Genomic DNA, 14,344 nt, shown 5'->3' with positions numbered 1-14,344 from the left:
GTCATTCGGAATGAAAGGTCATGGTTTCAGTGTCACCTGTCCACACAAGTTTTGCTGGGAACCTATTATAGCCACCCGCACGTTCCAAAACTCCCAGGTTCTTAGAAAGAGTGCAATTCTTGTCAGTGACAACGCGAACATAGAGTCATTATTCAAACGTTGTAATCGAGTGGTTAGTATTCATTCTTTGTATTTGGTAGATGCTGGGTTCAAATTTCTACCCGGAGACAGGCTATCCTGGCTGAGGTTGTTCGTGGTTTTTCTCGGTCTTCCAGGCAAATTCCTCGATAGAGCTTTAAATTAAGCCACGACTTCTTCAATCCATATCGTTTCCATTTCATTACTTATTAATCATTCAATAATTCGATGTCATATATTATGAGCTATTGACATCGAAGTTACATGAACTGTAAATAAATAAATAAATAAATAATTGTGTGTGTGAGTTATGTGAGATAGCCACAACCTTACCTTCCCTTTTGTTTGACGAGAAACAAAGCTTTGAACTGTAGACTGAGAGAAAGGCAAGGACAATGGTTCGGATTGTTGGTGAGATTGTGTCTGCATTTATGTGACATGACGTGTTTATATTTTATGACTGATGCGGATTTATTCATTTGTACGAAGCATTCCAACAAGACGTTGCAAATAAATATGCAGGTTTAATACACTGGTATGAAGCTTGGTGAAGTGCGTGAACGTAGACTACTCTTTGCTTGTTTATGGTGTCCAGTGTTACTTTGGTCTCCTTGCTGTGATTCTGTACTAATTATCTTCACTATGTTCGATCATGTTCTTCATTTCCAGAAGGAACATGAAGTAGGACAAGCTCTGGTTGATCATCTGCAAGCACAGAGCGCACAACATTTAAAACTGATGGTTTCAGTGTTGTGGGGTTTTTGCTAAGTATTAATAAGAGCCTACTTTTATAACTCAACAGTATTTAAGAATTAGTGAAGTTCATAATTCACTCGCGTCAGTTTTACAATGTCGGCTTCGATAATTTTAACAGAGCTCGTGAATTCTGCTACAGGAAAGGGTCTGTGGTACCGTTTGTTTTAAAGTAAGCTGTATCAGCGTGGGAGAAATTAATGGATGACCCTATTTGGTGATTTGCAGAGGATAGGCGAGGAATCACATTCCAGGCCTTTGTCTCGGGAAAATAAAGCTCTTGAAGGTTCTGTTGCAATTAGTGCGATCTGTGTCCGGGATTGCTTTTGTCGCTTGCATGACTTATTTGTTTCAAATTTCGACAACACATAATAGTTTTCTGACGTGCTTAACTGTTGACACTGTAAGTACTTACGTCGGGACCAGCCTCTTCTGGCTGGATATTAAAATGTCGGACCAGGTTCTTCATTTGATTTGATGTGATTTTCTGAATATCGAACTCAGTTTTGAGGTCAATGCCTATTTCAGCACAAGACACCCTATTTGGTAGTTTCATTTTAAATATGGTAAAATCAACCAGATATACTTTCGCTTGGTTTTCCGAATATAGGACAGAGTTCCTCACCCTTTTAGGGGTTAGTTCCTCTCAAAACTCTGTGTGACCGGGAGGTCCACATTATGAATTTTTCCATTTAGAAAGTGTTTTATTTATTTTAAACCTTTGAAGCCGAACCTCGTCCAAATAATATTTACGGATTTAGTCTGTACCGTGAAGACGTGTGTGAAAAGTCAAGCTGTTATATATTATGACTGTGTCAGAAAAGTAAAAATGCTAAAAATGAAGGCGCAGAAATTGCCACCAAATTGGATAATAGTTGAGTTTGAAGCCGTTAAAACGTGAAACGAAATTGACTAGGAATCCATGCTTCTGGACCGAATTAAAATCAAAACAGAACACGTTGGTTCCTTAAACATTGATTCATTATTTCAGTAGACATACATTGACCATGGTGCTTATGGCCACAGGAACAACTTTTCCAGCGCTGAGAGTGATCTTCTTGTTAGCTGATGATATTATTATTCTGATGCACTTCTGGAAGGAAACGGGCGTTCCGACCCAATCACACCCATAGGCCGCATCTTTTATTCTCTCCGCCTGAAACATTAATGCATTAGAGACAACATCAGAGAAAGAATCAGAAACGAGATGTGATTCTGTTCTGACCCAATTCTATCTTCCTTTTTCCACACAACCTGCTTACTTATTGTAGTGTTTTTGTCTATCTCGTCTTCTGTTATCAGGGTCGAGCATAAAATATATTTTTTGTCATTTTACATCTTGCTATAGTTTAAAGATCGTCAGTTATGCGTTCCTTATAGCATTTATCCTTATTTGATATTTTATCGAAAATATACCAGTTAATTGTTTCTGATATTATAAAGTTCAGAGATTAGGCCTACTCATTTTTATATATTGAAAATAAAATAGGATAAGGACCGTGTACAGTACATTAGAAATTTTTGGACATGTGCAAGACCACTGCTTGAATTTTGATTTTCATTTAAGAATACACATTACCTGATCTGTGAGTTCGTTCCCAAACCAGGAGTAGATGACTAACACTGTTACGACGGAAGCGTAAGACACAACACCTTGGGACATCTGGATGTAGTTTCCCCAGCTCTGAAGCTCACAGACATGCGATGTTGTTAATGTTAACTCACTGCTCGAAAACACTGATACTATGACGAAAAACACGAACTTTAAACGTAGTATTTAATGTTGATTAAGATATTAGGGGATTTGCATGATGTTTATATTTCTGTATTCATATGTAGACCTTTTATATTGCATTTATAAAAAAGGCAACTCTGATGATATCACTAGACTGTGACAAATATTTGTTACATTTAAGAAACAAAATTTATTAAAACATTAAATTAGGTTATAAGTAGTTCCATCTGATAATGGCTGATATCGCCGAAACGTATTATATCAAAATACTGACATGAAATAAATAACACAGAAAAGTCATTTGTTGTGTGCAGACTGAGGATAACGTAAAAGGTTTATTTGAGAGAAATCGCAGTAAGTGGAAATGTCAATTTCAAGGACTGCATCCTAGTGTGTAATGGATATAACAATATGCATGATACTGCCGTTTACTTTAATGTGTTCACGTTGTAACTTTCGGTCTTACTAGGGTCATAGTCGAATGTGTGACTTCAGCGATGAACGATCTTGCGAAAATAAGTGGTGTATACCCCAGTTACGCAATATACATTGAATTTAGACATTCTCATATGTTTCTGTTATGGTGAACCAGTTTGTTTGAATATTATGTTTTGGGTTGGGGACGAACTGTTCGTTTAGACGGTAATTTAGAGGAGTAAAATTATCAGTTAGTTAAATTAAAATTAAGGTGACGTAAAAATTTGGATTACACCTAAGTCAGTTTGAAGTATTAGTTTAATACAAAACAGTGAATGGTTAAAGTGATATGTGTATGGATAACCAGTGTAGATTTTTAAGCGAATCATGACTTACCGTGACAATAGAAAACGAAGCGAAACACATGCTCACCAAGCTCAGGAGGAAGTTCCCAGCCATAACAGGATTCGTTGTTTCTTCCAGCACTCGGATGTAACTGGCGGAAAATAACATAATTATGCCCAGGTCTAATTTTTGTATTTAATCTGATGTAGAGACGATCTCTAGGGAACTTTAAGGATCAGAGTCATTCTTAAAAGGCTGAAATTTACTCTACTGGTCAAACCCATTAACTTTCGAAAGGGTAGTTACTTTTTTACAATATGCCCAGAAAGTATTCCCATCACTGAAGTGAAATTGTTGTAGTGCCTTGATTTGCGATTTATTATCTTTAAGTCATGAAAGTAGGCGTAGTTCTTATACGATAATCTCTGCCAAATGCACCTCAGTATTTGCTGGTGGTGACGTACGCAGTCGTTGAGTTGTTTCTGCATGCGTTGGAACATTTCACCAGATGCATTGACTTTTCCCTCTTCTTCTTGGTCAGTCTCAGCACCCGAGTCCTTTGAAATGTCGCGGTTCTGTCTGATGTCCAAGAGGCTCGTTCTCAGCTTCTCCAGCTGACTGCAGGCGATGCAGATGAACGTGGCGTACAATGCACTGAAGCCGAAGATGGTGCAGTCGTACGTGAGAGCTCCAAGTAACTGCCAACAGGAGACTCACGTATTGCGTATATGTAACTGGGTTGTAAATGTAATATTGTTCCATTCTGCCAGTTACTTATAAAGCCGGTATGTACGTTCGCCAGAATTATCATTATAACAATCTGAAAATACAATTACACTTGGAACACTTTGTGTGGCCGTGAAAACGAAATGTTACTTCCAGTGAAACGTTACCTGCGTGAAATTGACCAGCTCGTACGTTGGACTCACTGATACATCGAATGGATACCAGCCGTTGTACGACAGTGGACGATTCGCCAACACTGCCATACGAACTGCGGTAAAGATGGAATGGAAAACTATTATAAACTGGATACATCGTTTTCCGATTAAGTGGACTCGCGGAATCCATCCAGCCATTGTAAGGGATCCTGTTTCAGAATCTATGATCGGCATTTCTTCCCACTTGAAGGAGTCAGTGAAGTTTATCAGTCGACCTATTTTATCGTGTCGGAATCTGAAAAAACCACCTTTCAATTTATTAATCTGTATAATATTTCGAAAGTCGATAGGCTGGTCGAAATTTCACTGTCGACTTAAAGTTATATTAGTTTAACATCGGTGAAGGCTTCAACTTTATTTGGAAATTAACGCGTAATAAAAAGAAATAATCTGTTTGCCCTTCTTTCTGTATTACCGCGCAAATTTGTAAAACTTTCGGCATTGGATGTCTGTACCCCAGGCGTTGATGCGTGAATTTGATTTCGGTTCTTATCTTCGAAACTTTCTTTGTGGGAAAGTTAGAGAAAATTCCAGGGTAGCCAACGTTCTTCCACATGTAGTGTAATTTCTCCCCCTTTCGTTTATGTTGACTATGTATTCAAAATTTCTTTACCCATTTCTTCTTCCCCACTGATTTCACGACATTATCAGCCAGACAAGGTCATTGGTTGACTTTGAGCGTGCCCCTCACACTAGAAGATTTTAACATCGCAATTCCTTGGTATTAATCCCGGATACTTTAGGGTGAGGCATTACCGCATGATGAAACTGAAGTACAATCATAACATTTGAAAGCACGACGACGTTGAAAAGCCGTCCATTGTTCTGGTTCTTTGTTATGTGTAGTTAAATTTTAAATTAACCAATTTTCTCAGCGGCAGGCAACGACACAAAATTGGAGCGTAACATGAAAATATGTGCCAATACATTATTGCGATGTATAGCTGATTTTGTGAAACACTTTATGATATTTTGAATATTATCTTAATACAATCCAGTAATCGACATTCTTTTAAACCTTAAGACTTCTAATGTGCGAGTGTTTTTAATAGAGGAATGCAAGGGCAAACGAAATACTTTAATATTTTGTAATTTTAAAATGATGGAGCACTAAGATGGTTGTCTTCTAGGTTGTTCCGCTATTAGTCTGGTAGAAGTTTACCAACGTTTCAGAGGTCCTTGATTCCTTCATCACCAGGCTCTAATGACGGTGAACTTCTATCAGACTACACAGCACTACAACCTAGAAGACAACCATCTTTGGACTCTCGCCTTGAGAAACTCAAATTCTACTTATAAAGCAATATATCTTAAGGAATACCGATTTTATGAATATTCATATTTTTGTCTTGAGATTTTATAATAAAGACAAGTGATTAAGGATGATAATATAAAACTGAATATGATAATCGAAGGATAAAATAGCAACTAATAAAACAAGGAAAGTAAACCTATAACAAATGAATCATGAATTCATATTAATAAATAAATTCAAAAGACGGTATTGAAAGTTAAAAAACGTGCAAACATCATGATTAACAAACCAAAGAGACATCTTGGCGCGGAAGGAAGTTTTTCAGAACTTAATTAGATTCGATAATTAAATGATCATACTGATTATGACCATTTTAATTCTACCTGAGGAAAACGTGGATCCATACAATCATTCCGGCTGGGACGGCCGCTCGAACAGTTTCCATGGTTCGTTCTAGTCCTTCAGTGTTCATGAACACATCCGCAACCATAGCCACATACGTTATATAGCAGCAGAATACGGCTACTGTAGAGTACAGTTTGAACAATGTAGGGACTTTGTTGAACAGGATAGGTATACCACATACACGGAACACGATTAAGAAGAACTGGAAACGCTTCTCTGTTTCGTGTCCTGTCGTTGATTCGCTTCGTTCGGCCATATTGTTGGGAATGGTTACAGGAAATGCTCCTACTCTAGGTACGAACGCAGAACTTCACGTCTGGCGCACAGTGGGCAAAGCTGTCTACTGTACAGCGTTGAGGCAGATACAGGGGTTTTTTATGTATTAGGAAACAGGGATCAATTTCTCAGCTCTTGAAATATTCAAGAGTAGAAAATACTTTTCATATCGAGAAGTATTAACAGTTACAATTCTAAACACAAAGTTCACGAAAATGACATGAACAGTGAATACTATATTCTAAGTAATTGTTGGATTCTATGAGTTTAATAATTTCGTGAGAAACTGTTGTTTCATGAAAGTAGACAGTCATGGTGTATTAAAAGAATACAGTGTTCTAAAATTTACTTTCTTAAATATTACCAGCGTATATACTGAAAAATAAAATTTCTCGAAATAATAATGATATATTATTAGTGTACTTTAATTGTCTGCCGAATGAACAGACTACGTAAGTAACCCAATGCCAATGAAACGTAGTAACTAACCAAGCGAATTACTTGTTCTCTGATATTAGAAGGTTAAAAGGTTTCTAGAACCAATTCCGTCATTTGAACTTATTCTGGACCTCTTCATTCTGTTTACTTTTACCGAAACATATGTCATTAACGTCGGTATTAACGTTGATCTGTCAAGTCCGTCACTGTCATGTGTATGTCGTATTTTACTAAAAGGTTTCCCTATCAAAATTAGAAAGTGTGATTTTAATTTTGCTCCTAAAACGTTAGTCCTTTTCAAGCATCATTTTGCCCTCAAACTGTGTAGTTTGAAATTTCTTAAAATGTATGGAATCTTTACATAAGCTAGTAAATAAATATGTACAAATAAATAGTAAACAAAAAAGTAGTGAATTACTTAATATGCTTTGTCTTTACGGTAACGAAGCAATCATCTTGAATATTTGCCCTTTTCAATCATTTTTGTAAAGAAATGTTGTTAATTGTGTAAGCGAAATGTAATCAGAAATGGCGATTGAAAAATGTCTGTGTTCTGAGGTAATGTATTGTGCAGCCTGGTAGATATTGACCAGCCTTTTAGAGGAGCTTACTGCCTCTGTCTTCAGGGTGATCCTTCGCCGTGAGAACCTAAACTCACACCTGAGTGACGATTGTTTTCGGTCATATATAAATCATTTAATAACTTTAAGTATGTTATTCTATCATATCCGAAGTCTTATATGCCTGTCGAGGAACATAAAATGTTTACACCGAACACCTGTCTCAACACACAGCTTTATCGAGCTGCTAATTCTAGGTCCGATGTAGTGCTATCAGCTTTTAGAAGCCAGCTTCGGTATTTCACTTAACCCGAAGAAGAGAGCACAGTTGTATCTATTTTGTGTCTGTTTATTAAACCATGCAAGCGATTACTTGATGAAGCATTGCAGTTTTGTTCTGTGATCATGAAGCATGCAATTTGGTGACGGCTACTTTCATGCAGAAGTCGCATGGAAGCTTCATATTTATGTTTTGTTGTAGTCTGTCGAAACTCTTCGTAGTTGCAACACGTTTGGCGAAGGAGTCGTCATAATGCACATGAACTGTAAATAAATAAATAATTGTATGTGTGAGTTATTTTAATTAGCCACAACCTTACCTTCCCTTTCGTTTGACGAGAAACAAAGCTTTGAACTGTAGACTGAGAGAAAGGCAAGGACAATGGTACGGATTGTTGGTGTGTCTGCATTTATGTGACATGACGTGTTTATATTTTATGACTGATGCGGATTTATCCATTTGTACGAAGCATTCCAACAAGACGTTGCAAATAAGTATGCAGGTTTAATACACTGGTATGAAGCTTGGTGAAGTGCGTGGACGTAGACTACTCTTTGCTTGTTTATGGTGTCCAGTGTTACTTTGGTCTCCTTGCTGTGATTCTGTACTAATTATCTTCACTATGTTCGATCATGTTCTTCATTTCCAGAAGGAACATGAAGTAGGACAAGCTCTGGTTGATCATCTGCAAGCACAGAGCGCACAACATTTAAAACTGATGGTTTCAGTGTTGTGGGGTTTTTGCTAAGTATTAATAAGAGCCTACTTTTATAACTCAACAGTATTTAAGAATTAGTGAAGTTCATAATTCAGTCGCGTCAGTTTTACAATGTCGGCTTCGATAATTTTAACAGAGCTCGTGAATTCTGCTACAGGAAAGGGTCTGTGTTACCGTTTGTTTTAAAGTAAGCTGTATCAGCGTGGGAGAAATTAATGGATGACCCTATTTGGTGATTTACAGATAATAGGCGAGGAATCACATTCCAGGCCTTTATCTGGGTAAAATAAAGCTCTTGAAGGTTCTGTTGCAATTAGTGCGATCTGTGTCCGGGATTGCTTTTGTCGCTTGCATGACTTATTTGTTTCAAATTTCGACAACACATAATAGTTTTATGACGTGCTTAACTGTTGACACTGTAAGTATTTACGTCGAGTCCAGCCTCTTTTGACTGGATTTTAAAATGTCGGACCAGGTTCTTCATTTGATTTGATGTGATTTTCTGAATATCGAACTCAGTTTGAGGTTAATGCTTATTTCAGCACAAGACACCGTATTTGGTAGTTTCATTTTAAATATGGTAAAATCAACCAGATATTATACTTTCGCTTGGTTTTCCGAATATAGGACAGAGTTCCTCACCCTTCTAGGGGTTAGTTGCTCTCAAAACCTTGTGTGATCGGGAGTTCCACATTATGAATTTTTCCATTTAGAAAGTGTTTTATTTATTTTAAACCTTTGAAGCCGAACCTCGTCCAAATAATATCTACGGATTTAGTCTGTACCGCGAAGACGTGTGTGAAAAGTCAAGCTGTTATATATTATGACTGTGTCAGAAAAGTAAAAATGCTAAAAATGAAGGCGCAGAAATTGCCACCAAATTGTATAATAGTTTAGTTTGAAGCCGTTAAAACGTGAAACGAAATTGACTAGGAATCCATGCTTCTGGACTGAATTAAAATCAAAACAGAACACGTTGGTTCCTTAAACATTGATTCATTATTTCAGTAGACATACATTGACCATGGTGCTTATGGCCACAGGAACAACCTTTCCAGCGCTGAGAGTGATCTTCTTGTTAGCTGATGATATTATTATTCTGATGCACTTCTGGAAGGAAACGGGCGTTCCGACCCAATCACACCCATAGGCCGCATCTTTTATTCTCTCCGCCTGAAACATTAATGCATTAGAGACAACATCAGAGAAAGAATCAGAAACGAGATGTGATTCCGTTCTGACCCAATTCTATCTTCCTTTTTCCACACAACCTGCTTACTTATTGTAGTGTTTTTTTTTATCTCGTATTCTGTTATCAGGGTCGAGCATAAAATATATTTTTTGTCATTTTACATCTTGCTATAGTTTAAAGGTCGTCAGTTATGGGTTCCTTATAGCATTTATCCTTATTTGATTCATACACCATATTCTCGGCTTTTCTGCTTTTTTATTTTAATAACAGACTAAACTTCCATCCCTAACATACATGCTCATATTTTCCTTCATTATCTTTCTTGTTCTTACATCTATTAGCTTCTCAGGAGCTCACTCCCTAATTTTTGTAAGCATTTATTGTTTTCCCTATACAAAGTATGTGTCTAGCCTTTTTAGCCGATTTGATTGTAAAATGCTCACAGTTTATAAAAGTATATAAATAGTTAATTTCTCGTTTTATAAGGTCGTGCCATTACTTCATCCAGTTTTAAAATTTACCAAAGTATACGTTTTATCTGAACATTTACTTCAATACCTAGTAATGGAATTTGTAAACAAATAAATGTGTAAAACTAGCAATGGAGGGGGTCACGTAACAAGAAGAGTAATAACCACAGTAGGCAATTTATACTGAACTAATGCAAAGGAGTGATCTCTGTATTTGTGTGTTTAACCTTCCAGAACTATTTCCACATAATTATCGAAAATATACCAGTTAATTGTTTCTGATATTATAAAGTTCAGAGATTAGGCCTACTCATTTTTATATATAGAAAATAAAATAGGATAAGGACCGTGTATAGTACATTAGAAATTTTTGAACAGGTGCAAGACCACTGATTGCATTTTGATTTGCATTTAAGAATACAAATTACCTGATCTGTGAGTTCGTTCGCAAACCAGGAGTAGATGAATAATGCTGTTAGGACGGCACCGAAAGATAAAACACCTTGGGACATCTGGATGTAGTTTCCCCAGCTCTGAAGCTCACAGACATGCGATGTTGTTAATGTTAACTCACTGCTCGAAAACACTGATACTATGACAAAAAACACGAACTTTAAACGTAGTATTTAATGTTGATTAAGATATTAGGGGATTTGCATGATGTTTATATTTCTGTATTCATATGTAGATTTTTTATATTGCATTTATAAAACAGGCAACTCTGATGATATCACTAGACAGTGACAAATATTTGTTACATTTAAGAAACAAAATTTATTAAAACATTAAATTAGGTTATAAGTAGTTCCATCTGATAATGACTGATATCGCCGAAACGTATCATATCAAAATACTGACATGAAATAAATAACACAGAAAAGTCATTTGTTGTGTGCAGACTGAGGATAACGTAAAAGGTTTATTTGAGAGAAATCGCAGTAAGTGGAAATGTCAATTTCAAGGACTGCATCCTAGTGTGTAATGGATATAACAATATGCATGATACTGCCGTTTACTTTAATGTGTTCGCGTTGTAACTTTCGGTCTTACTAGGGCCATACTCGAATGTGTGCCTTCAGCGATGAACAATCTTGCGAAAATAAGTGGTGTATACCCCAGTTACGCAATATACATTGGGCTTAGACATTCTCATATGTTTCTGTTATGGTGAACCAGTTTGTTTGAATATTATGTTTTGGGTTGTTGGGGACGAATTGTTCGTTTAGACGGTAATTTAGAGGCGTAAAATTATCAGTTAGTTAAATTAAAATTAAGGTGACGTAAAAATTTGGATTACACCTGAGTCAGTTTGAAGTATTAGTTTAATACAAAACAGTGAATGGTTAAAGTGACATGTGTATGGATAACCAGTGTAGATTTTTAAGCGAATCATGACTTACCGTAACAATAGAAAACGAAGCGAAACACATGCACACCAAGCTCAGGAGGAAGTTTCCAGCCATAACAGGATTTGTCGTTTCTTCCAGCACTCGGATGTAACTGGCGGAAAATAACATAATTATGCCCAGGTCTAATTTTTGTATTTAATCTGATGTAGAGACGATCTCTAGGGAACTTTAAGGATCAGAGTCATTCTTAAAAGGCTGAAATTTACTCTACTGGTCAAACCCATTAACTTGCGAAAGGGTAGTTACTTTTTCTACAATATGCCCAGAAAGTATTCCCATCACTGAAGTGAAATTGTTGTAGTGCCTTGATTTGCGATTTATTATCTTTAAGTCATGAAAGTAGGCGTAGTTCTTATACGATAATCTCTGCCAAATGCACCTCAGTATTTGCTGGTGGTGACGTACGCAGTCGTTGAGTTGTTTCTGCATGCGTTGGAACATTTCACCAGATGCATTGACTTTTCCCTCTTCTTCCTGGTCAGTCTGAGCACCCGAGTCCTTTGAAATGTCGCGGTTCTGTCTGATGTCCAAGAGGCTCGTTCTCAGCTTCTCCAGCTGACTGCAGGCGATGCAGATGAACGTGGCGTACAATGCACTGAAGCCGAAGATGGTGCAGTTGTACGTGAGAGCTCCAAGTAACTGCCAACAGGAGACTCACGTATTGCGTATATGTAACTGGGTTGTAAATGTAATATTGTTCCATTCTGCCAGTTACTTATAAAGCCGGTATGTACGTTCGCCAGAATTATCATTATAACAATCTGAAAATACAGTTACACTTGGAACACCTTGTGTGGCCGTGAAAACGAAATGTTACTTCCAGTGAAACGTTACCTGCGTGAAATTGACCAGCTCGTACGTTGGACTCACTGATACATCGAATGGATACCAGCCGTTGTACGACAGTGGACGATTCGCCAACATTGCCATACGAACTGCGGTATAGCTGGAGTGGAAAACTATTACAAACTGGATAATTCGTTTTGCGATTAACTGGACTCGCGGAATCCATCCAGCCGTTGTAAGGGATCCTGTTTCAGAATCTATGATCGGCATTTCTTCCCACTTGAAGGAGTCAGTGAAGTTTATCAGTCGACCTATTTTATCGTGTCGGAATCTGAAAAAAACACGTTTCAATTTATTAATCTGTATAATATTTCAAAAGTCTATAGGCTTGTTGGAATGTCACTGTTGACTTAAAGTTATATTAGTTTAACATCGGTGTAGGCTTCAACTTTATTTGGAAATGAACGCATAATAAAAAGATATAATCTGTTTGTCCTTCTTTCTGTATTACCGCGCAAATTTGTAAAACTTTCGGCATTGGATGTCTGTACCCCAGGCGTTGATGCGTGAATTTGATTTCGGTTCGTATCTTCAAAACTTTCTTTGTGGGAAAGTTAGAGAAAATTCCAGGGTAGCCAACTTTCTTCCAAATGTAGTGTAATTTCTCCCCCTTTCGTTTATGTTGACTATGTTTTCAAAATTTCTTTACCCATTTCTTCTTCCCCACTGATTTCACGACATTATCAGCCAGACAAGGTCATTGGTTGACTTTGCCCCTCACACTAGAAGATTTTAACATCGTAATTCCTTGGCATTAATCCCGGATACTTTAGGGTGAGGCATTACCGCATGATGAAACTGAAGTACAATCATAACATTTGAAAGCACGACGACGTTGAAAGCCGACCATTGTTCTGGTTCTTTGTTATGTGTAGTTAAATTTAAAATTAACCAGTTTTCTCAGCGGCAGGCAACGACACAATATTGGAGCGTAACATGAAAATACGTGCCAATACATTATTGCGATGTATAGCTGATTTTGTGAAACACTTTATGATATTTTGAATATTATCTTAATACAATCCAGTAATCGACATTCTTTTAAACCTTAAGACTTCTAATGTGCGAGTGTTTTTAATAGAGGAATGCAAGGGCAAACGAAATACTTTAATATTTTGTAATTTTAAAATGATGGAGCACTAAGATGGTTGTCTTCTAGGTTGTTCCGCTATTAGTCTGGTAGAAGTTTACCAACGTTTCAGAGGTCCTTGATTCCTTCATCACCAGGCTCTAATGATGGTGAACTTCTATCAGACTACACAGCACTACAACCTAGAAGACAACCATCTTTGGACTCTCGCCTTGAGAAACTCAAATTCTACTTATAAAGCAATATATCTTAAGGAATACCGATTTTATGAATATTCATATTTTTGTCTTGAGATTTTATAATAAAGACAAGTGATTAAGGATGATAAGATAAAACTGAATATGATAATCGAAGGATAAAATAGCAACTAATAAAACAAGGAAAGTAAACCTCTAACAAATGAATCATGAATTCATATTAATAAATAAATTCAAAAGACGGTATTGAAAGTTAAAAAACGTGCAAACATCATGATTAACAAACCAAAGAGACATCTTGGCGCGGAAGGAAGTTTTTCAGAACTTAATTAGATTCGATAATTAAATGATCATACTGATTATGACCATTTTAATTCTACCTGAGGAAAACGTGGATCCATACAATCATTCCGGCTGGGGCGACGGCTCGAACAGTTTCCATGGTGTGTTCTAGTCCTTCAGTGTTCATGAACATATCCGCAACTAGGGCCACAAACGTTATATAGCAGCAGAATGCGGCTAGTGTAGAGTACAGTTTGAACAATGTAGGGACTTTGTTGAACAGGATAGGTATACCACATACACGGAACACGATTAAGAAGAACTGGAAACGCTTCTCTGTTTCGTGTCCTGTCGCTGAGACGCTTCGTTCGGCCATATTGTTGGGAATGGTTACAGGAAATGATCCACGTCTAGGTACGAACGCAGAACTTCACATCTGGCGCACAGTGGGCTCAGCTGTCTACTGCACAGCGATGAGGCAGATACAGGAGGTATTTATGTATTAGGAAACAGGGATCAATTTCTCAGCTACTGAAATATTCAAGAGTAGAAAATACTTTTCATATCGAGAAGTATTAACAGTTACAATTCTAAACA

The 14,344-nt window shown here is 37.1% G+C and overlaps 3 protein-coding genes across 3 annotated transcripts in view; 1 reads left to right on the top strand and 2 right to left on the bottom strand.

The window, feature by feature from the left end:
- Window positions 1–14,344, top strand: part of Coq6 (ubiquinone biosynthesis protein COQ6, mitochondrial) — a 191,650-nt gene that overhangs the window by 47,817 nt on the left and 129,489 nt on the right. The window lies entirely within an intron of this gene.
- LOC147873210 (odorant receptor 70a-like) lies at window positions 558–4,547 on the bottom strand. Its single transcript, XM_087352256.1, has 6 exons — window positions 4,282–4,547; window positions 3,827–4,086; window positions 3,440–3,539; window positions 2,471–2,575; window positions 1,892–2,047; window positions 558–843 (listed from the first exon to the last, which is right to left on the bottom strand). Exons 1-6 carry the CDS (start codon window positions 4,501–4,503, stop codon window positions 766–768), a joined length of 921 nt encoding a protein of 306 aa, XP_087208382.1. The 5' UTR covers window positions 4,504–4,547; the 3' UTR covers window positions 558–765.
- Window positions 7,233–14,181, bottom strand: LOC110840922 (4-vinylanisole receptor-like). The gene is made up of 7 exons (XM_087352251.1): window positions 13,846–14,181; window positions 12,167–12,449; window positions 11,712–11,971; window positions 11,324–11,423; window positions 10,352–10,456; window positions 9,279–9,434; window positions 7,233–8,228 (listed from the first exon to the last, which is right to left on the bottom strand). Exons 1-7 carry the CDS (start codon window positions 14,121–14,123, stop codon window positions 8,151–8,153), a joined length of 1,260 nt encoding a protein of 419 aa, XP_087208377.1. The 5' UTR covers window positions 14,124–14,181; the 3' UTR covers window positions 7,233–8,150.

Source organism: Zootermopsis nevadensis, unplaced genomic scaffold (assembly GCF_977971745.1).
Source record: "Zootermopsis nevadensis isolate Lab colony 2312 unplaced genomic scaffold, Znev_1.0 Znev_ptg000021l, whole genome shotgun sequence".
NCBI classification, from domain to species: Eukaryota; Metazoa; Arthropoda; class Insecta; order Blattodea; family Termopsidae; genus Zootermopsis; species Zootermopsis nevadensis.
Note: the sequence above shows the minus strand (reverse complement) of the source record. Positions and strands in the feature narration are given on the sequence as shown.